Consider the following 19,217-nt stretch of genomic DNA (forward strand, 5'->3'; position numbering starts at 1 on the left):
AATTCTGCAGCTTTTTTCACTAAGAGGGAGGTGGCGTCATATATATCAAATTTGTGATTTCTTGGTCTTGGAATTAGAAATAGGAGGATGATATTTCTGTTGTTTGTAATCAGTCTAAACTACGTACGTGAATGAAGTTGTATCTTTATTTCCCAAACTATCAAACTCTTCTTTAAGCTTCTTTTACTAGTTTCCTGAACCATATTTCTTCCTGTTATCTCTTGTGGAAAATATCATAAAATCTTTTGAATTTGTTTTTCTTGCGCTTGGAAAACAACCGTGATAAAGCTCCACACATTTGTGCGTGAAGTCCATTTGGGCCAGGTGACACGAGCAAGTTCCATTTTTAGATATCATGGGATTTTTGTGCCTTATGCTATGTTTCATAGAAATTCGTCCCCTCTTCACATTATTACACTGATGTCATTTACATTAAGTGGTCTGCTTAGCGAGGAGGCCGGGAATTCAGAAGGGATTAAATTCATTCATCCTCCAATCCACACGGATGAATGGACACACACCACCAAGATGCTCTCTTTCCGAGTGCAGCTCCTCGCTGATGAGTGCGGTGTGAAAGGCGGACGGGCGGCCACCCTGGAGCCAGGTTACCGATTTATGACTTGACGCGGTGCGACAGATTGACGGGATGAGGTCGGCGGTAGCACTTGTTGAGCGGGAGAGCAGATCTCTCGCTTGGCCTCCAGGGGGCAGAGCGGCCCGTGTGGCCCCCAGGGCGACTTTGCCCCCTGTGCTCTGGGCTTAGCTGCTCGTTACATTAAAACAGGGGCTTCTGTGACAGAGTCAGCATTATGAAAGCTAAGAGGATTAGCTGATGGACATTTCTGGCGTTGCCGGTCAATTATCAAAATGAAAAGCAGTGACTGGGCAGGGCTGGCATGCTCTATGGCACAGAAGAGCTCCTCTCTCTCCCCTCCTCATCTCCACTCCAGCTCTGTGTCGCTCGCCCCGGCCTCAGTCTGTCACAGGTCACTGTGGTTCAGGGTGGAAAAAAATAAAAAATAAAGAAATAAAGGCATCACTGGTGTGTTTCTGAACATGAAAGTTATTTATTTATTTTTTTTGTTGAGTGTCTGTCTGTGTGAGCGACGGATTAAAAAAGAGCATTTAAATTTTAATGTTTCTAAAGTGCAAGACTGTACGTTATGCAACTGTGTAAAAAACAGGCCTGCACGTCAGCCGGCCATCCATCCGTGCTCAAGTCTCACTCCTCCAACCATGTGCATGATCACCCCCTCACACACACACACACACACAACACACACTTTCACAGCTCACTTTCACTGTCCTACTTGCGTGTGTTTATGTGTGTGTGTGTGTACCCCCTGCTGTGATTGCTTAACAGGCTATCAGTGTAGGAGGAGACTCCATCACCGAGCGTGTCGTCACAACTGTGGGCACGTGTGAGAGCTGGAGAGCTGGGGGGGGAGGAGGTGATGGAGAGGTGGTTTGTTTTGGTGTATCCAGATCTAACACATGGATTCAAACACTGCAAACGTAATCATCCGAGTCGAGGTGCCACCACGGCCACGCTCCCTCTTATCACCCAACTTTTCTAATGCTGCGGTTCCACCTCACCGGGGCCTTGCAGAGGTGAGGCCGTTTATCCATGTGTGCCGGAAAGAGATAAGAAAATAAAACTGCTGAACCATTTTTTTATTATTTCATTTATTTATTTTATTGCAATGTCACAAACGCTGCAGTTAGAAACATAAAGAGGATATGGTAATCCGAGCTCACAACACAGCAGGCTGAGCTACATTCAATCCCAGTTATCACTTCGGGGACAATGTCATCTCGGCCCCGTGTTGCAGATGGTGCAGCTGCACGGGCAGATTCCATGTGGTTTATTCAGAGGCCGCTGAGATGGAGCTGCAAAATGTCTCCATCTGCTGTTAATGCAGGAACTAGTTGAGCTGGTATCAGTGCAGCTTGTGTGGTGGTAGCACATCACACCTTGTGTAAACAGGGCTGGGTTGCATTACCTAATGTTTGGTGTTTGGGCGTCAAGATTATACTTTTTGATACTTTTGTTTTAGGAATATTCAATTTTTCCTCCCTTTTTTACATTAATCAATATATTACAAATGTATTTCACCAATTTTACACATGAAAATCAGTTTACTGGTCATGGGGAGGCCTGTTTTGACACTTTATTTTTTGTTACAGCATTTTTAGAGTGGAGTATTTTTATTTCTAGTCTTTAGTCTTTATTTGGCAGATTTAAAATCCTGTTAGATTAGATATGATATCTGTCCCATTCTCGTGAACACGATATCTCAGAAACGCCTCGAGGGGATTTCTTAAATTTCGTGCAAACGTTCATATGGAGGCACGGATGGACTGATTGGAATTTGGTGGTCAAAGGTCAAGATCCCTGTGACCTCACGATAACGTTTTTGCTTCATGGACAGTTTATCTTAAAAAACACCTTGAGAGAATCCAGGCACAAATGTTACTCCCAGATTAACTGATACGATGTTGGTGGTCAAAGGTCCAAGGTAAAGAAACATGAGATCTCAAGACAGACTTTAAGGAGTTTCTTCAAATTTTTATCAGTTGATTCAAAGATGAACTAAGGTCACGGTGACCTCTGCAAAAAAAATGTATATAGACTGAAATTGCACTGGTTTTGTTGCATCTTACATTTTGTGTTATTATTTGGGAGATGTTTAAAAACCAGATGACACAACTGCAGTGTTCTATCCTGACAACTATTTTTTAATGTATGTGAGCACACGTCTCCTGTGACTCTGCAGGAGCTTTAGGAGTTTTAATATTATTACTCTGCCAGACAGAAATCCTGCAGTCTGAGCTGTGGAAGAATTGTCCAGAAAGGGAAAGTTGAACCTTAACGTAATGGAGGATGCTATCGAGCTGCGTTTTAGACAGTGTAGGATCCTCCTTTTTTCAGCCTGACCTATATAAGGGACAAAAAAACTCAGCATATCTCTGCTGCAGCATTTCTTTTTCATCCGTCTCCTGCAAGTTCTCTGACTTAATGGAAAACGATGATTAATAGCTGGTGTATCTCTAATGTTCTTTGAGAAAATAGCTGCAAACTTTGTCTAAAAAAACAAGTTTTATGATTAATCTGGAAATATACTATCAAAGAATATGTTAACATTGTTAATCATCATAAATTCAGCCTTTATAATGTTCGGTTTCTGGTAACATGGCTGGAAATGTGTAAATGATTAGTTTTTAACAGAGGTCATAGTTAAAGGAAGGTATTGCACTGTATTACAGAATATGCAGAGGTGTTCATAATTTTTTGTTTTTCCTACTTACTTAAATGAGGGCTCTGAATACCATGCAATCTATCACAACACATGACTTCACTATGACCTAATTTCTTAACTACTGCTAATTGGTTAAAGCCACATTTTGAAGCCAAGTATTTAAACTTCAATACCCAAACCAAACAATGGACCCCTGAGACAAACCTTTCACAACGACGCACATTTGAAAAAGAAAAATCAAGACTGCTTTTAATGACAGAACATGAGTCGGCAGCCTTTCCTCGTTACTGTTGAACGTACATGAGATTCAGTCTGTGAACATACAGAGAAACAATCTGCCTCCAAATCTGTGCAGTAAACTAACAGCAAAAAAAAAAAAACATTACTAACCTGGAAAAAAAATATATAAAATGGAAAATGTACAAGAAGGTCTGCAGTAAAACAGCTGGAACCGCCCACGGGGGCAGAGGAAGCCGGAGTGTGGTACACTCTTGTCCTCTGGGTAGAGGTCTCATTAAGGATTGTCTCTGTATTGCCATGGAATAGTCTGCTGCTGCTGCTATACCACGGCGTACTGCTGATACAGCAGCTCCCGGATCTTGTAGTAGTCGTCACACAGGCAGCCTTCCAGCCCGATGCGTCCGGCCTCCGTCTGGACAAAGAGCACAAAGGTCATGACGGTCCTCAGAGAACATTCATTTACACTTTGCACAACATGGTTTCACCTTTAAAAGTGGCTGTAAAAGCCTTGTGCAGCACATGGCTGACCTCTAAAACTAAATATCAAGACATGTTCCCAATTCCTTCTTACTGACTTTAAAAAGAACTGCCTAACAAATCCAAAGCCATCCAGATTATACACACACACAGACACACAGACACACACACACTCTTCTTTAACGACTCGGTTCTCTTTGATTTCACTTTCTGGGTTGCATCTATTTTTAGTTCTTGTCAATTATGCATTTTGTTGTTGGTATCCTGGCTCACTCCGTCTTCTCCTTTTACTTTCGTCATTACGTTCTGCCTGGGATTCGTTTGTGTGCATCTGGACTGAGGCAGTGTTTGTTTCTCTTTGTGTTTAATGTTCCATTTTATTTCATTGTGTAAGTAAATTGGAAATTTGGTAATTCTCTACTAATTATAGTTGCAAATCGTTTTTGTAAAACGTTTTGTGAATCATGATGAATCAAGTTTTTATCTCAAACGAATTGAAGCTTGATTTTGGTTTGTTGTCTACATCAAAAACACATTCACATACATTAAATACAATGAACTGTATCTGCCTGAGTTTCTCTGCAATTGCTCTGGATGCACAATCCTCATCAAACAAAGGGAGACTGAATGTGTCACGTCGCTTTACAACAGTATTAGTAGGTCCTATGGGGACAACATTCAGCTGTGCGGTGCTACTTCTGATGGCTCACAGTCAACAGAAACTATAAATACTCATGTCTAATGGAAATGTATTCATTCCGTCTGTTTGATGACATAAATGATTCCTCTCATTAGAGGTGCCTGAACTGACGAGACCTTTAAAAGACCTTGAAATTTACTGTCGAAACCTCTACAGATCTTATCCCAATACCAGCATCTGAACCGATCCAGCCGAAAATGTGAGGACTTGCATCTGAAAGTACACAAATCTATGAACCAATACGATAGCAGATAAAAGTGCAATTTTCTTTTCCCGGAGATCGTGCACTGTAAGCAAGACTTAACTTTCAAGCTATTTAAAGGAAGTAATTGTGATATATTTCTAGATATATTTATTTGGGTTGTTTTTCAGTTTTGTAAAACTAGATAATAAAAGAAGTTCTATGACATTCATTCTCTGTATGTATTTGTTTTTTAAAGGGTTTCAAACCCAGCCAGGACTAACAACAACGATTAACAATTCCATACAGGGTTAGTAGCGTACTATTTTCTAAATGCACTGGTATCTGATGCAGACGGATGGTGCGCTCAGGGAGCCAGGGAGAAGGACACTCACCCTGCGGACGGCCACCATGTTGTTGCACACCAGAACTCCTCCCACAAACTCGGCCTGGATGCCCTCTCTAAGCAGGACCTGCTTGAAGTCAGACAGGCGCGGCTCGTTGATGAACACCGACTGATGCCCAGCAATCTAGAGGGAGAACAGAGGAGTCAGACTCTTTCTTGTTTTTTTTTGTGAACTGCTTTCACAGGATCAAGTTACAGTCGCTGTCAATGAGTTCGTCCTTCGATAAACTCTACTCTGTGACTCACTTTGTGGAAAATGAGCTGAGGAAAGTTTTCTTGAATGAAAGACAAAAGCAAAACTCTCTCTCTATTGTTTATACTCTAATTTAATAAACTTTATTAATAAACGTTCCTCTGACGTACGACGTACAAAAGAGCAGCCTGTTTGGGTCCAGCCTTCCAGTTTGGTTGGTAGACAGTCACTCAGAATATATGTCTTACTCTTTAGTTTAAGCAAACTTCTTTTTGTTTTGTTATCCCTGCTAATTGTCTCTTCTGCTACTACTTGTAATTTAATCCTGAGTTTATGGTGTGTTTGTACAAGCACATAGTGCAATATCCTAAATTTCCCTTGGGGTCAATAAAGGAAGCGAGCAAGTAAGTCAGTGAGTCATCTATCCATCCATCACACAACTAGTGAGCCCATCCTGATCCAAAATGCAACTGTGCCATAAAATGTGATACGAAAACATGAAACTTTCATAGCGCAGAGCCTGAGAATTGACAATTCTGTGAAGTAGCAGACATCTTGTCTTTTTATAGATCAGATGCACGTTCACTGATTCTGAATTTTTCTATGAGGAAGCAGGAGTTGAGGCAATTTTTAGAAATTCTAACTGGGTAACTTTTTTTACTGGAAATCAGCCACATAGCTACAAATGCTGACAGTGAAAAGGTCTGTTTGCGTTCCCTCACCTCGGGTGGAGGCAGCGGCTCTAACATGGGAATCACGTCACTCTCTTCAGACAGCTCCTTCTCGTCCTCTCCAAACAGGCTCTTGAGGGCTCGCTGTGCGGCCACCGCTGTGGCGTTGATGTCGATGCCGAGATCGGGGACGACGTCCATGGCCAGGTCGCCCTCCTCGACATCCTCCTTCACTCCCTCCTCGAGCATCACGCCGGTGTCCACCTTCACCACGCGCATGTCCAGCACGCCATCAATCCATGCCAGCTCCGTGTCCTTGGCTTTGCAGAACTGCAGAGAGCTCACCAAGGAGTCCTTCAACCGCACCTTTATCATGAGAAGACGAGATTGAATGAAGACACGGGCCTGTCATGGAAGGTTGCTTTTATCCTCTGACACAGTAATAGCTAAATAAATCAACCCTGCGGCAGTTTAACTTCTCTGCTCGACTGCCGAGGAAGTGAAAAATGCAAAAAAATGACCTATTTCACAGCAGAGTATTTATGAATCTACAAAACACATTTAAGGAGTGATATAACACTTTGTTTACTCGATCTAAAAGAGGCAACTGAATTCACTCCAATAGAGCAGCATGGCCTGACTGAGGCGTACGTACCTGGTAGATGTGCGTCTCACTGGTGGCGTCTATGGTCTCCTGCAGTTTGGGTGTGTAGACCTTGATGTCCTTGCTGAAAGCCTTGCAAGACTCAGCCAAGTCCAGACTGGCTTCTGGTGGCCCGTGAACGATGGCGAGCTGCCTGGGCTTCATCTGATTAATAATCTTCTTGATGGAGTCGCCATCAGAGCGACCTTCGTAGTCTATGTATGTTATTCTCGCTCTGTAAATGAACAAAGACATGGTTTTTAAATACAGCAGATTTGACACAAACTACACAAAAGATAACAGTGTCTACTGCAGAGTCTTCTGAGCCAGGAGTGAATGCTGATTGGATCCACCCCCATAGCAGAGAAAAGCCAGGTGTTGGTGGGTGTTAGTGGGTTTTATGACTAGTGGAAAAGGAGGCTTGAGTTTCACTTTCAAACATTTACACTAATTCACACCGGGCGGCCATCCAACAACTACAACACAATACTGTACTGTTGGCCACCGACCAGCTGTAAGGGCAGAAGATTCAACTACACAGTATTATGTGAATTAAAAACCTACACAGACCCTGATCTCATTAATATGATTCCCAGCGGTCAACAGCTTTTGATGGGCACTCACTTAATTTCGAGGTTTTCTACACTGGAGATGCATTTGGTTGGAACGACAGAGAGATCCTGGTCCATAGGTTCATCACCGTTGGTCATGCCAGATTCAAGTTTGTTTTTCTCCTCCTCTGTGGCTTGCAGTTCGGGAACCAGAAACTCCTCTAGCCTGTGAAAAACGCAGAATTAGTTTACTGTTAACAACAGGTTTGGACAATCTCGTGTGTAAATGTGTCAGTGTTGTAGTACCTGATGATTTCCCCATACTCGTCCCATTTGATCCTTTCCTCGTGCGTGGGGAACATTGGATACGATTTTTTGGCTTGTTTGAAGAAACTGCCTTTGCGGCTCCCCTCGCTCTTCATCATCAAGTCATGGTGTTTGTTTTTTACTACTGCAGGCTGGTCCAGATCATCGTCCAGATCACTCTCATCGCTGGAGTCCACGTCCACCCTGCAGGAGCATCAAAAAACACATTAAAACAAGTACATATGAGTTACATCTTTCCAAGGGCAGAGAAACGTTTTTTAGACTTTAGTTTTTATAAACGTTGACTTCATTATGTCATGACTCATCCTCCATTAACAGATTTGCATTTAAACAGCCCGTTTTAGACTTGGACTCTAGACCACCATTAGCATTTCTGATGGATTTTTACATAATGAGCTGTTTTAGTTTTCATCAGACTGTAAAATTACGTGAAATAAGGGTTTTGTGACACCAACCAGCAAAACGCATCATCGAGAAAATACAATTAACCCATAAACCACCAAAATTTATGTAGCGTCTCTGTACTGGGACTTACTCTTTTGCTTGTTCAAGTTTTTTAGCTGCCTCTTTCTTTTGTTTGTCCTTTTCCAGGAATTCTTCCAGCTCCTTGCCTTCGAGCTTCACTCTTTTCCTCACCTGTCATAATGAAGAGCAAAGAATGACATATTTTGTTGTTTCTTTAGCTGGGGCTGAATGTGAGGAGTAAATCAGCATCATGACCACTGGTCTCACCTCCAGATCCAGCATCTTCTCTCCAGGGTTGTCGATGAGGTAACGGGCCAGGGTTCCAGGTGTAGTGCGGTAGGTCAGGATGATGGAGTTTTTGGCATCTTGGCACCACTGGATGAAGAGCTCTCGAGAAAAGCCTGACTCGAGGTCTGGCTGGCTGCAGAGCACCACCTTGGGGCTGGGCACCCGGGCCAGGTCTGCTAGACTGTGGCACAAGGTCAGGTGACGAAACTGGAAGGGGTTGTTTCTCTTGTCCTCAAAACACCTCATGAGTTTGTCACTCATCCACTCCACCTACGAACAAGCAGTAGATTATGAGAATGTTATCATTAGCTGCTGGTATCTGCACCAAGACAGCTTCTAACAATATACTCTCCATTGGGGTCAGTGAATGTTACCTGGGACTTGGAAAACTCCACCACGTTGTAGCTGACATTGTTTAGCAGAGCGAGTGGGTAAACCCCCAGCCCAGCATCCTTTGTCCTCCAGATCTGGTCCAGGAGCTGAGCCAACTCCAACACGCGCCCTGCTGTATCCACGGCAATCAGGACATTACCGTCACCTCGGAGGGTCTCCATCACATTAGCTTTGAGGAAAAAACACATAAGAACATGTTTAAAAATAAGAACCTGCATTATTCACCTATTTCTTCAAAAATAAAAGAATGGCAGAGAAAAATGTAAGGGTAATTTAAGGTAAAATATGATGCAGTTTCATCCCTGTCTAACAGAGCTGCAAAAAAACATCACGTTATTTACTGCACATTTATAAACAAAACTGTCTAAAAGGACAGAAAGATGAGACTTTCAATGACAATATTCTTTCTGAAACAATAGGGTTCATTCGTATGACGACTGGAATGGGTTAAAAATGATGAGTAACGAAATAAATGAATACACAACCATAATGGACAACTACTATAGTCTTCAGGAGTATACTTACTGAGGAGCTGCTCATCTCTTTGTTTACGACGTGGCTGCACATATGTGGCATTGAAGGAGTCTGTAATAAGTAAGGAAGGACGACTGATGCTCTCCAGTGTGCAGCCATTCAGGTGGCTGGAAACAGAAAACAGGAAATTAATCAACAGTCCAAAAAATAATTCCTGTTTATATGTTTATCTTGTGTCTGAGCTTACATCTCTCTCTTGTGGTTGAAGTCCACGGCGTAAATAATCTCCTCCTCCTCGTCTTTCACAATTTTCCAAATGGTGCCTCCTATCATGTGACCAGCCGAAAGCGGCGTGATGGAGAGACCATGTCCTTTGCCTGTCAAGTAAAAAGAAAGATGTCAGAGAATTTGGTGGTTGTGATACATAACCCCAGGCGACTTCTGGCCTATACAGATCTGCAGCTGTCTCACCTTTCAGGTGGACAATCTGAGAGTATTTCAGCTGCTGGATTTTATCAAAAGCACAGTCCACATCGTCGAGAGTGAAGAGCTTGAAATCTTCACTGTTGTTTCGAGACTAAAGAGAGTAAGAAATTATTAAGAACACAATTGTAGCAATGCAACTGAGATCTACATGCACAGCATTTTTGACTACTTCTCCTTACCTGATAAAGATCATACATGAACATCTGACCCATCTTATAAACAGGAATTGTGGCATAAATTGTACAGTTTAGACCCAGTTTGCCCACAGCGTAGGGCAGGGCTCCCAGGTGTAAGGGGTCAGGGTGGGAGAGGAGCACAGCATCGACCTGATGAACATATCTGAGGAGGAGAAAGGATATTTACACTTATTCATTTTGCAGATGATTTTGCCGAGACCGCACGTAAAAATATAAACACGTCGTACAATACAAACTGCAGGGGATCAAGGAGAAGTCTTTGCATATATATATATATGACATTTAAGTGTCAACAGTGCATGACAAGAGATAAAGAAGGATCAAGAGATAGAAAGAGAGAGAGAGAGGACGAAAGGGATTCTACTGACTGAGTCAAGACACATTTTCAAGTCACCAATAATCAGGTGCTCATATGAACACTGAAACTGGTTTTATGATAAGATAATATGCACATGTATCGTTCCCCCTAAGAGGAAATGCACTTTTACTTGCTGTAATAGTTCTTTCTGTTTTAACTGGCTATTAAACAATTCCAACCCTAAAGTGATTTCAGTGTATAACAGTTTCCCTATTGAGCTGCAGTAGAAGGGAAGTAACAAAGAGGGAATGTTGTACAAAAAGAGACAGGATATCCACTTGATTTGATGAATTTACACTGCTGAGGCCTATTGTTAACATAAAATATAACTGTAGAGGTTTTACTTAGATTAAGAAAAGAGGAGACCAGACAGGACTAGTATGTCATCCCACTTGGTTCAATCAGACAGAATGGAGCATCCTAGTCACCGTTTCATAGCATCGATGATGTCCATGGAGAAGTTCTCATCCCAGCCACAGTCCAGGAGGAAGCGGAACTCGTCCACCTGCAGCAGGTAACAGAGGGCGGACTCCTCCTGGACCCCCGACACGGCGGTCAGCTTGATGATGGACGTCATTCTTCTTCAGATGTCCTGCTGAGAGTTCAGTGGAGCAACAGGTGGATGAGACCGAGATGAAACACAAATCACCACATGGAACTAAACAGGAACATCTCGGGTTGAATGCTGTGCTTCTTCACTCAATTAGCAACAAACCTCCCCCTCGGATCATTCAATTAAAACAATGGAGCTGCTTTCAAGTGGAACTTAAATCATATACCAACAGGTTTCAAAGGATTAAATGAATTAATTTGAATTTAATTTGGATGCTAGTAGCCGTTAGCCCACACACAATCAACAATGGTGCGACTTTAGCATGCTAGCTACATGCTAGCGTGGGGATATAAGTGACTTAAATCGCAAAAGGAACGTGCAACACACCATTCAATGTGACACGGTACAAATTCTCTGTCGGTGGAATAGAAAAGAAATAAAGTGGCGTCTCTGTTATTCCGACTTTAAGACATTTTTGACTCGCGGCTTCAGGAAACACTCTCCACTCGCCGACATGTTGCCGCTGCGTCAGTGTCAAAGGGTAAAAGGGTGTACCACATGTAGAGGTGCGGCTGAAACTGGTTCAATAACACAACACTATATTCTCCTTATTTAATCACGCAAACATGAATTAAAAAACACCTAATAGATAATTTATTGAGTTATTTTGCTGTGATGCTAAAAATACATCGCGGTAGTAATTGTGTCTGTAGTGTCTTTCCTGATTAAGCCCCCACGACTTGGTTGCGCAGTTGGTACAGTCCAGTGTCCTCTGTTGATAGAAGAGCTAAAGGCCGCAGCTCGGTGTGAGAACAAGGTAAAGTTCAGACATTTAAAACCCGTTTAAACCGCATTAGTGTTTGAGTACTTGTGCTTTAACGTGTTTATTGTACTAAAGGCGAACTAGCTATTCTAAACGAGACACGGTTCTAAACGTAAAGCAGACATTTAAAGCCGGATGCTACATGGCTGTCCAGCTAGCTAGCCAGGCTAGTGGGGGGTGGTGACAGGCTGTTAGCGGTTAGCATGTGTTTTTAAAAGTGAGCAAGAGTTTAACTTCACTTTGTGCAAATGGCGAAACGACCCCAGTAAATATGTGTTGAGGCAGAAGCATAATTTACTGTGTTTTCATTTAAGAAGCTGCAAGTTGAGGCGATGTTGAATAGTATCAGTGAAGTGTTTGTTATTCTGTCCACAGCATTCAGACCAGTGAGTTTAGGCTTAAGTTAAAAACCTGTCATTTTATTATGTAATAATACATTAATTACATAAATCTAGCATGATGCCACCTTTTCTTTTTGCTAACGAATATCTCCACTGTCTCTTAGGACTGGGTAGTAAAGCAATATCCAACTATCACAATATAATTGATCAAAATATATAAAGTAAATACATATTTTAAAACCACATCCTTCACCCAGGAGTTAAATCCAGTCTTTAAACTCAAAAGAAATAATGTTGCATTTATTATGATTACATTTGATCAAATCCCTTTTAAAATAAATGTTTTCATTTAGGTGCTGACAGAACAACCGAGTACATATGGTTTAGAGATTTCAGCAAATGTAGCCGTAAAAGTTTTTAGGGGCTGTGATAATGAAAATCACAGTGCAAGGCCGTTATATCATATTGTATCTGTTGAAGTCCTGTTTTCACATCAAACTAATGAATCCATCAGTTATAAGTGTGGGAATGGATATGTGACAGCTTTAATCACTCTACATTTGTGCTAATATAAACATGTTTGATCAGAGAGTAAAACTAATGTTGTATTGTGGCTGTTTTTATTATTTCTGTAGGAACCATGGTCAACTTTGTCGGACTAGCGCGTGAACACTGGGTGAACATGTTGGTGCCCATGGGTTTTGTGATCGGGTGGTACCTCGACAGACAACAGGACCAGAAGTTGACAGCATTCAGGAACAAAAGTCTTTTGTTCAGCAGGTAAGAAACAGCTATTACCTACCTGCATGTTTAAGTTAAACAGGCCAGAGTATTAAATATCAGTTATGATTCCTGCTGCTCTGTACTAACTTTGTACCTTTTATATGTATTAAGTTATATAGTTGGAATATATGCAGTTGCACATGCATCAGCTTCTCAATATACAGTCACTCCCCAACCAAATATTTTAGGTTTTCATGAGATGATACAATTTCACAGTCTTATCAAAACACTGATTGCAGCCTGTAGCTGTGATGAAGAATTTTTTTTAAAAACTGTAGAAATGATTTATTTGTAAATGTGAAACAGTTCAAATACGGATCCTACATTTTCACAGCAGCCTCAGTGTGTTGAAGTGAAAGCAGAAGATTTATTCTGTAATGCACTGCTTTAAAAAGGTCACCTAATGCCAGCAGTGGTCGAGGCACAAACGTTACGTAACTGTCTAATTTGTCCTCTCCATAGGGAGCTGAAGCCTGGTGAGGAGGTGACCTGGAAGTAGACGACTCCCGTGTCCTGTGGTGTGAATGAATGATGGGTGTCCCTCGAACCAGATTATTTAAGAAGACTCCTACACTTTTGCTTTTGAGTTGTATCAACCAATAATAAACATGCCCCTTTCTCATCCAACTCAGTTTCATTTTCTTTTTAATGACGTTCTTTCATAAATGGCTTGTTCAGCACAATCATTCCAGCACAGCTAATGAATATATTTGGGACAAGAAGTGGTTTGAATCAAAGACTGTATTTTGTACAAAGGCAGTTTTAATCGACTCATAGTCGGCATGATCAAAGAATCTTAGGCCATTACAGAGGTTCTTCGGTGTGGATGATCCCCTTCTCAAATAGCAGCTCGGCCAAGGCAACCTGGACAAAAAGGGAAAATATAACTGGTCAAAGACAAGCTCAGATATTTATTATCTAGAATTGATATCTTTGCCAAGATGGGATGTTTTTTAGTCTTTAATGCATACATTTCCTAAAGCAAACCCCATAAAACAACTGTACTCAGAAAAACTATTGTATAATGCAGATCATATGTAAAAATAAACCTTGTCCTCTGCAGCATCGCATGGGAAGCTTCCTACTTCCACAAACTCAGGATAAGAATGGATCAGAAACTCAACGGCGTCCGTGTGCTGCAAGAAAAACAATTATTAGTTATTGACACCGTCAGCAGAACGCGTTGTTCTACACATGAGATTTGCACAGATCTTCCAGTGTCTACCTCTGTTTGGATTTCAAAACTCTTGGGCTCCTCTTTGTGGTAAACTCTGGAGTTGTCTGTGGTGTAGTAAAGATGAACGGCTTCTCCATCACTGCATAACCTGGCAAGAGAGAAAGCTTGAGCTACCTACTTGAATAAATACATTTTTAACATTGTTATTTTATCGAATTTCTGCTAAGCCGATCATTGGAGCAGATAAGACACAAAACCCATTGTTGTCTGATGCGTATGCACCGATAAATGAATTTTAACAGTTCTATTACCTGGCACATTCGGCGCGGAGGACTCGGACTCGGGTCTGCATATTGATGCGTCCACCCACATTCACAACTTGCCCACATTCCCACTTAACAGAGGCCCCTTGAACACTGGTGACCAGTTCCTCTGTAGAAGATTCAGAGAATAGATTGATCAGTATTTATTAGTCACAAGTCGAACAACCTTCTAATCTCCAGGTGGACTAAAAAGAAATAAAACTTGCTGCAACTCCTTTACAAAATACTTGGGGGGGAAAAAAAATCACAGACCAAAAAAAAGACAATAATAAAGATGATAAAAGAAAATATTAAATGCAAACAACGTCCATTGAAACCAACCAAAAAATCAGGCATTAAATGTCTGTCCAATAAAAATGTGTTTCCATACCTGGAGTCAGCATGGGAGGGAGGCAGTCATGGAGGAAGTCTCTGGCTTTCTGATCCACGGCGGCGTCGACCGGGGCGAAATTTTTAAGCCTCTTTATCAGATTCTCGATCCGGGAGAAGAATTTTATCCTGCGTGGGTCTTCCTACACGGGAAGGACTGGAGTTAGTAAATGGTGAAAGGACAAAGGAGTGTCGCAGTGGCTGAAAAAGAACGGCCTCACTACCTTGTCAGAATTCTGTACTCCCATGTACGAAAGGTAGTCCAGAGGTAAACCCTGTCTGAAGTCCACATCCTCCTCCATCGCTATTTCCAGTGCAGCTGGAACAACCTGGAAAGAGCAGTTGGTGAATTTACAGAAATATTCAAGATCTGTACTCACTCCTAGCAGAGCCTCTGGCTGAGAACGGAATACAGCCCTCGTCTTCATCGGTGTGTATTAACCTTCTGCAGCAGATCGCCCCAGCTGTTCTTCTGGTAAGAGGAGATGGTGATGTGCAGGGAGTGAGCGTCCGGCAGGCAGTCGCCCTGGTGGATGAATCCCCTGGGAAAGTAGAGGAGATCTCCGGCTTCCAGCACAACCTCCAGGATCGGCCGCCCGATGTTTCTCTGATCGAAGTTCTCTGGAGAGGGAACGCAAAGAAGTCGGCTCTGAGAAACGTCGGTTTATCACAAAGTGTAAAAAACCTGTTAAATATTTTACTCACTGCTTGAAAGCACAGGCAGCACCTCGTCGTCTGTCCTAAAAAAGTAAGAGGAACAACTCAGAGTGGGTTCCTTCATATCTGTGTTGAGTTTAACTTTGTCGCTGTATCTTACCTCGGCTTGTACACTCTCCAATGTTTCTTCCCTTCCAGCTGAACCACAAACGCCTCAATGTCGTCATAATGTGGAGCAAAGCCTTGTGTTCCAGGTGGTGTCAGGTATCTGGTGAAGGAAAACACAGACATTTAATACCAAAACAAAAACTACAATGACACAAGGTTGTCATCCCTCGACAGTCCCTTGAAATTCAATCAAGCTGCAACAAATGTCAAACACTCATAGATATCACTTCCTCAAATATGTCAGTTTAGTAAACATAACCTTTGTTTGGAGGTCAAAACTGAAACACTAGATCTAAATATCTCCATTGACGGGTATTTGTCTCTGCTTCTTACACGTTGGCTCCTGCCATGCTGCCGAACTGCTCCTGAAGGATGGACAGCACGTTCCACACGGTGGAGGAGAAAGACTGAGGATTCAGCAATCGGAGGGAGCAGCCACTCTGTAAAAAAAAAAAAAATTGAGATACAGTAAGTATGATGATTGCTAATCTGCTGTGAGAGCGCTGTGCAGATGGTGCACTGATTTGGTTAAAGCGCAAAACTGTTTCTGACTATCAGCACAGAAAATGTGTTCCTGAGTAGATAAACATGCATCTAACTGCTGCTGCACCTGATTTTGCAGCCAAGGGCCCAGTTATTAGGAACATAATCAGAACCATAAAAATGCGTAATTACTATAATATTGCATTAGAAATAACCACATTCTGTATACATACAAATCGACTGCCTGCATCACAGCATCCTCTTTACCTCATAGAAGTTCCACACAGTGAACGGCAGAGCTCGCCCTGGAGGATTGTGCGTCTCCCTCTTGCCGTTGGTGTAGCTCGTGACGTCCAGGTTCACGCCGTACTGAACAACCTCCTTAAATTGAAAAAAACATGTGATTTTTCTGTCTTTATATCAACTAAACAATTAGATGAAACTTTAGCAAACTTCCCTTGAGAATTATTAGTCAATGCAATTAAAGATTCAAGAAGCAATATTCGTGATTAATGTGGCCATTCATAAAAATCAAGATGTGTCCCGACCTGTTCAAGTCCAAGTGAAAATTCTTGTTTTACGTACGTACATGTTTTTTACATTTCCAGGTTGTGCCAATAAATTTCTCTCTGGGATTACAAGACATCCCCTTATTTACAATAATTACATCTTCTTACAGAATTATACATACAAAACATGGAACGTAGACAAAATAAAAAGAATACACACACACTAAAGCAAAGAAAGAAGGTTTTGAGACTGAACTGTGTACTTCCATCAACGAAAACTAGATATCTTTCACTGACTGCATATAAACTAAAATACTGTATAAATATATATATAGAAAGTCTATGATAAATGTAGTATGATGCAAAGTGATGAGTGGTTCAGATTCTTACCTCTCTTAATATGCGATCGAACTCTGCTGTGGAGAACAGCCCCTTGTAGTAATGTGGATTCTTTCGTTGAACCAGAATGGGCTTCTTTTCCCATGTGTCCCTTATGGAGGAAAAAATATTTATAGGTTGACAAAATGTCACTTCTTTTACTTCCTTTGTCAATCATCATTTTGAAGATTTGTAAACACATCTCTTGTGGTTGTAGTTCTCTATATTTCGAATGATCCTAGAAACGGAGAAAGGAAGACACACATCAGTACCTGAAGAAAGCTTTGACAGGAACAGGGTGAATGAGCCACCTGAACAGTTGGCTCGCTCTCTCCCTGCTGTTGTTGACTCTCGCCAGCTCGGCCAGCAGAGTATCAACCATCTCACTGCCAGCCTCGCCATCACCATTCACACACTCCTCCTCTTCCGCCTCCTCTTCCTCCTCCTGCTGCTGTTGCTGCTGCTTCTGAAACATAAAGACTCTGATCAGGTTGAGAAGAAGAAGATGTGTTCATCAACAAGGCATCTATCTCGTCTTACCTCTGCGCTTCCCTTCGGTCTCTCCCCTCTCGGTGCAGACTTCTGCAGCTTCTTTCTAATCTTCTTTTTCCTTTCAGACTTCAGTTGAGCTTTAAGTGCGTTGGCCTTGTTAACTGCGACTCCATTTTCCTTTCTCTTTCTCTTCTTGGTGACCACCTAGAAAAAAATGCAAGGAAACATAATGTCAAACAGCTAGGACACAAACAGTAGATGATCTAGTTTCAGTTCTGTTCCCTCTGCAAAAATTGCATTTACTGTATATAATCTAATATAATCTCCCGTTTATATCTTTACATAGTCTGATAAAAATGTGTTGAAACACTGAGGATCAGTTATGTTTTATACCTCCTTTTCTCTGTAATAGCATTATATTCTGATAAATACTGATATTATTTCATTGCCCAGCCCTATATCACACTTAATACCTTTTTACATTATGAATATGTCCATCCCATGTTAGCTTTGTATCAAACCACACAAAAAAAATCGACTTGTTCTATTCTTTGTCCAGACTTTTTTATCTATGCATCATCTTTCTCGTAAGCATGTTCTGGTTTGCTCGATTGAAAACTTGAATGACTTAGAATGGGACCATTTCTCAACCACATTAACTACCTCTTGTATTTTTTTTTTTTAACAAATTATGATGATACCGACAGTTTCCCCCCTTTTTTCCACAAAAAAACCCCATAATATATCATAATAGGGAAAAAATTCTGGGCTAATGACACTACCCTGTGGAGTTCCACAGTCAACCTGATGAGGCTGTACTTGTTATAACTTGGATATATGTATAAAATAAAAATCTATTAATCCTATAATGTGTTCTTCTGACTATTCTTATCATATTAGATCAGGTCATTAGGTGTTTGGAGTGGGATCAGGAACATGAGAGGAAGCAGAAGGGAAAGGAAAGATGAGGGAGGAAGAAGCAGTATCTGATGTGGTAGTAGCAGCAGTAGCATGGTGGTGGTAATAGTGGTAGCAGTAGCAGTATTAGTATTTGATGAAGAAAAAGCAGAGGTGTCATGTTTATGGGTTCCTACCTGAGGGGGGGTCTTCTTCACAGGTGGAGATTCATCTGTTGGCAACGTTTGATACAAAGCAAAAGCAGACATGTGTTTTCTCTCCATGATCCAGGAGGTTCACGTCATCACCCTGCGACTGCAGCAAATGCAGCCTTCTTCTTCTTTACATTTAGCGGAACACTGGGCTCACTACCGCCGCCTGTAGAGTCACAGTGGACATCACAGCCCAGTCTGAGGTGGATGGATTTTCTGCAACACTCAAAAAACCTAATATACATTTTACATGCATTTTAAATTTGCTGCATGGATACAAAATAATTTCTTAGGATAATTCCCTTCTACTGTTTTCCACATTTCCTTTAATTCTATTTAATTTATTTACTCAATTATTGACTTACTTATTTGTTTCTCACTTTAATACCTGATATTTTATATCTCTTTGTTTCATTTTGTCTTTACCCCTTTCCCATCTATTTTAGCATTTAATATTCAACTTTATTCTTTTCACATCTCTTTTAGCATTTTATAATTTTGTCCTCATCCCTTTCATACCTGCCTTTGGTGTTCCCTCATTCAGGTTTTTATATATATATTTTACTATTGCTTTTATTCCTTTAAAGCACGTTGTGTTACATTGCTTGAATGAAAAGCGTTTTACAAATAAAGTCTAATCGATTGATATCGCTGCATTTATTTTCATACTTTCCATTAAAACAAATTCTACAAGATTTTGAGTTGGAAAAGTTTGCAAACATTTTGAATATTATACAGTGTT

The 19,217-nt window shown here is 41.3% G+C and overlaps 3 protein-coding genes across 6 annotated transcripts; 1 reads left to right on the forward strand and 2 right to left on the reverse strand.

Moving 5' to 3' along the window:
* Positions 1-3,482: 3,482 nt before the first annotated feature.
* cpsf2 (cleavage and polyadenylation specific factor 2) lies at positions 3,483-11,396 on the reverse strand. Of its 2 annotated transcripts, none has more exons than XM_034580169.1 (15): positions 11,251-11,396; positions 10,739-10,905; positions 9,935-10,094; positions 9,741-9,846; positions 9,517-9,646; positions 9,321-9,436; positions 8,777-8,964; positions 8,382-8,672; positions 8,185-8,285; positions 7,629-7,832; positions 7,396-7,548; positions 6,784-7,006; positions 6,180-6,494; positions 5,254-5,388; positions 3,483-3,912 (listed from the first exon to the last, which is right to left on the reverse strand). In XM_034580169.1, the coding sequence occupies exons 2-15, from the start codon at positions 10,885-10,887 to the stop codon at positions 3,820-3,822; spliced, it is 2,364 nt and encodes a 787-aa protein (XP_034436060.1). In that variant the 5' UTR covers positions 10,888-10,905; positions 11,251-11,396; the 3' UTR covers positions 3,483-3,819. The 2 variants fall into 2 exon arrangements, with proteins under 2 accessions (XP_034436060.1, XP_034436061.1); XM_034580170.1 differs by having other exon boundaries at positions 10,739-10,902; positions 11,251-11,393.
* Positions 11,397-11,533: 137 nt separating this feature from the next.
* Positions 11,534-13,437, forward strand: LOC117758518 (NADH dehydrogenase [ubiquinone] 1 beta subcomplex subunit 1-like). Its single transcript, XM_034580256.1, has 3 exons — positions 11,534-11,680; positions 12,663-12,807; positions 13,273-13,437. Exons 2-3 carry the CDS (start codon positions 12,668-12,670, stop codon positions 13,307-13,309), a joined length of 177 nt encoding a protein of 58 aa, XP_034436147.1. The 5' UTR covers positions 11,534-11,680; positions 12,663-12,667; the 3' UTR covers positions 13,310-13,437.
* A 113-nt stretch (positions 13,438-13,550) lies between these two features.
* On the reverse strand, positions 13,551-18,613 carry riox1 (ribosomal oxygenase 1). 3 transcript variants are annotated; one of them, XM_034580255.1, is made up of 15 exons: positions 18,461-18,613; positions 17,415-17,570; positions 17,147-17,334; positions 16,887-16,986; positions 16,255-16,368; positions 15,838-15,944; positions 15,497-15,604; positions 15,385-15,419; positions 15,122-15,300; positions 14,904-15,008; positions 14,681-14,822; positions 14,299-14,419; positions 14,036-14,135; positions 13,860-13,946; positions 13,551-13,674 (listed from the first exon to the last, which is right to left on the reverse strand). In XM_034580255.1, exons 1-15 carry the CDS (start codon positions 18,545-18,547, stop codon positions 13,615-13,617), a joined length of 1,689 nt encoding a protein of 562 aa, XP_034436146.1. In that variant the 5' UTR covers positions 18,548-18,613; the 3' UTR covers positions 13,551-13,614. The 3 variants fall into 3 exon arrangements, with proteins under 3 accessions (XP_034436146.1, XP_034436145.1, XP_034436144.1); XM_034580254.1 differs by having other exon boundaries at positions 17,147-17,337; XM_034580253.1 differs by having other exon boundaries at positions 17,147-17,340.
* Between the last annotated feature and the right edge of the window lie 604 nt (positions 18,614-19,217).

This window comes from Hippoglossus hippoglossus, chromosome 24 (assembly GCF_009819705.1).
Source record: "Hippoglossus hippoglossus isolate fHipHip1 chromosome 24, fHipHip1.pri, whole genome shotgun sequence".
NCBI classification, from domain to species: Eukaryota; Metazoa; Chordata; class Actinopteri; order Pleuronectiformes; family Pleuronectidae; genus Hippoglossus; species Hippoglossus hippoglossus.

Excerpts from the sequence above, each read along its gene's own strand:
- cpsf2 (XM_034580169.1), bottom strand. The coding sequence starts at position 10,887 with ATGACGTCCATCATCAAGCTGACCGCCGTGTCGGGGGTCCAGGAGGAG. Across the intron at positions 8,965-9,320 it reads AAGAGATGAGCAGCTCCTCA|CTAATGTGATGGAGACCCTC; the intron begins GTAAGTATACTC and ends TTTTCCTCAAAG. Across the intron at positions 3,913-5,253 it reads ACATGGTGGCCGTCCGCAGG|ACGGAGGCCGGACGCATCGG; the intron begins GTGAGTGTCCTT and ends CTCTTTGTCCAG.
- LOC117758518 (XM_034580256.1), top strand. The coding sequence starts at position 12,668 with ATGGTCAACTTTGTCGGACTAGCGCGTGAACACTGGGTGAACATGTTG. Across the intron at positions 12,808-13,272 it reads AAAAGTCTTTTGTTCAGCAG|GGAGCTGAAGCCTGGTGAGG; the intron begins GTAAGAAACAGC and ends TCCTCTCCATAG.
- riox1 (XM_034580253.1), bottom strand. The coding sequence starts at position 18,547 with ATGGAGAGAAAACACATGTCTGCTTTTGCTTTGTATCAAACGTTGCCA. Across the intron at positions 17,341-17,414 it reads GACCGAAGGGAAGCGCAGAG|AAGCAGCAGCAACAGCAGCA; the intron begins GTAAGACGAGAT and ends TTTATGTTTCAG. Across the intron at positions 15,945-16,254 it reads CTGTGTGGAACTTCTATGAG|AGTGGCTGCTCCCTCCGATT; the intron begins GTAAAGAGGATG and ends TTTTTTTTACAG.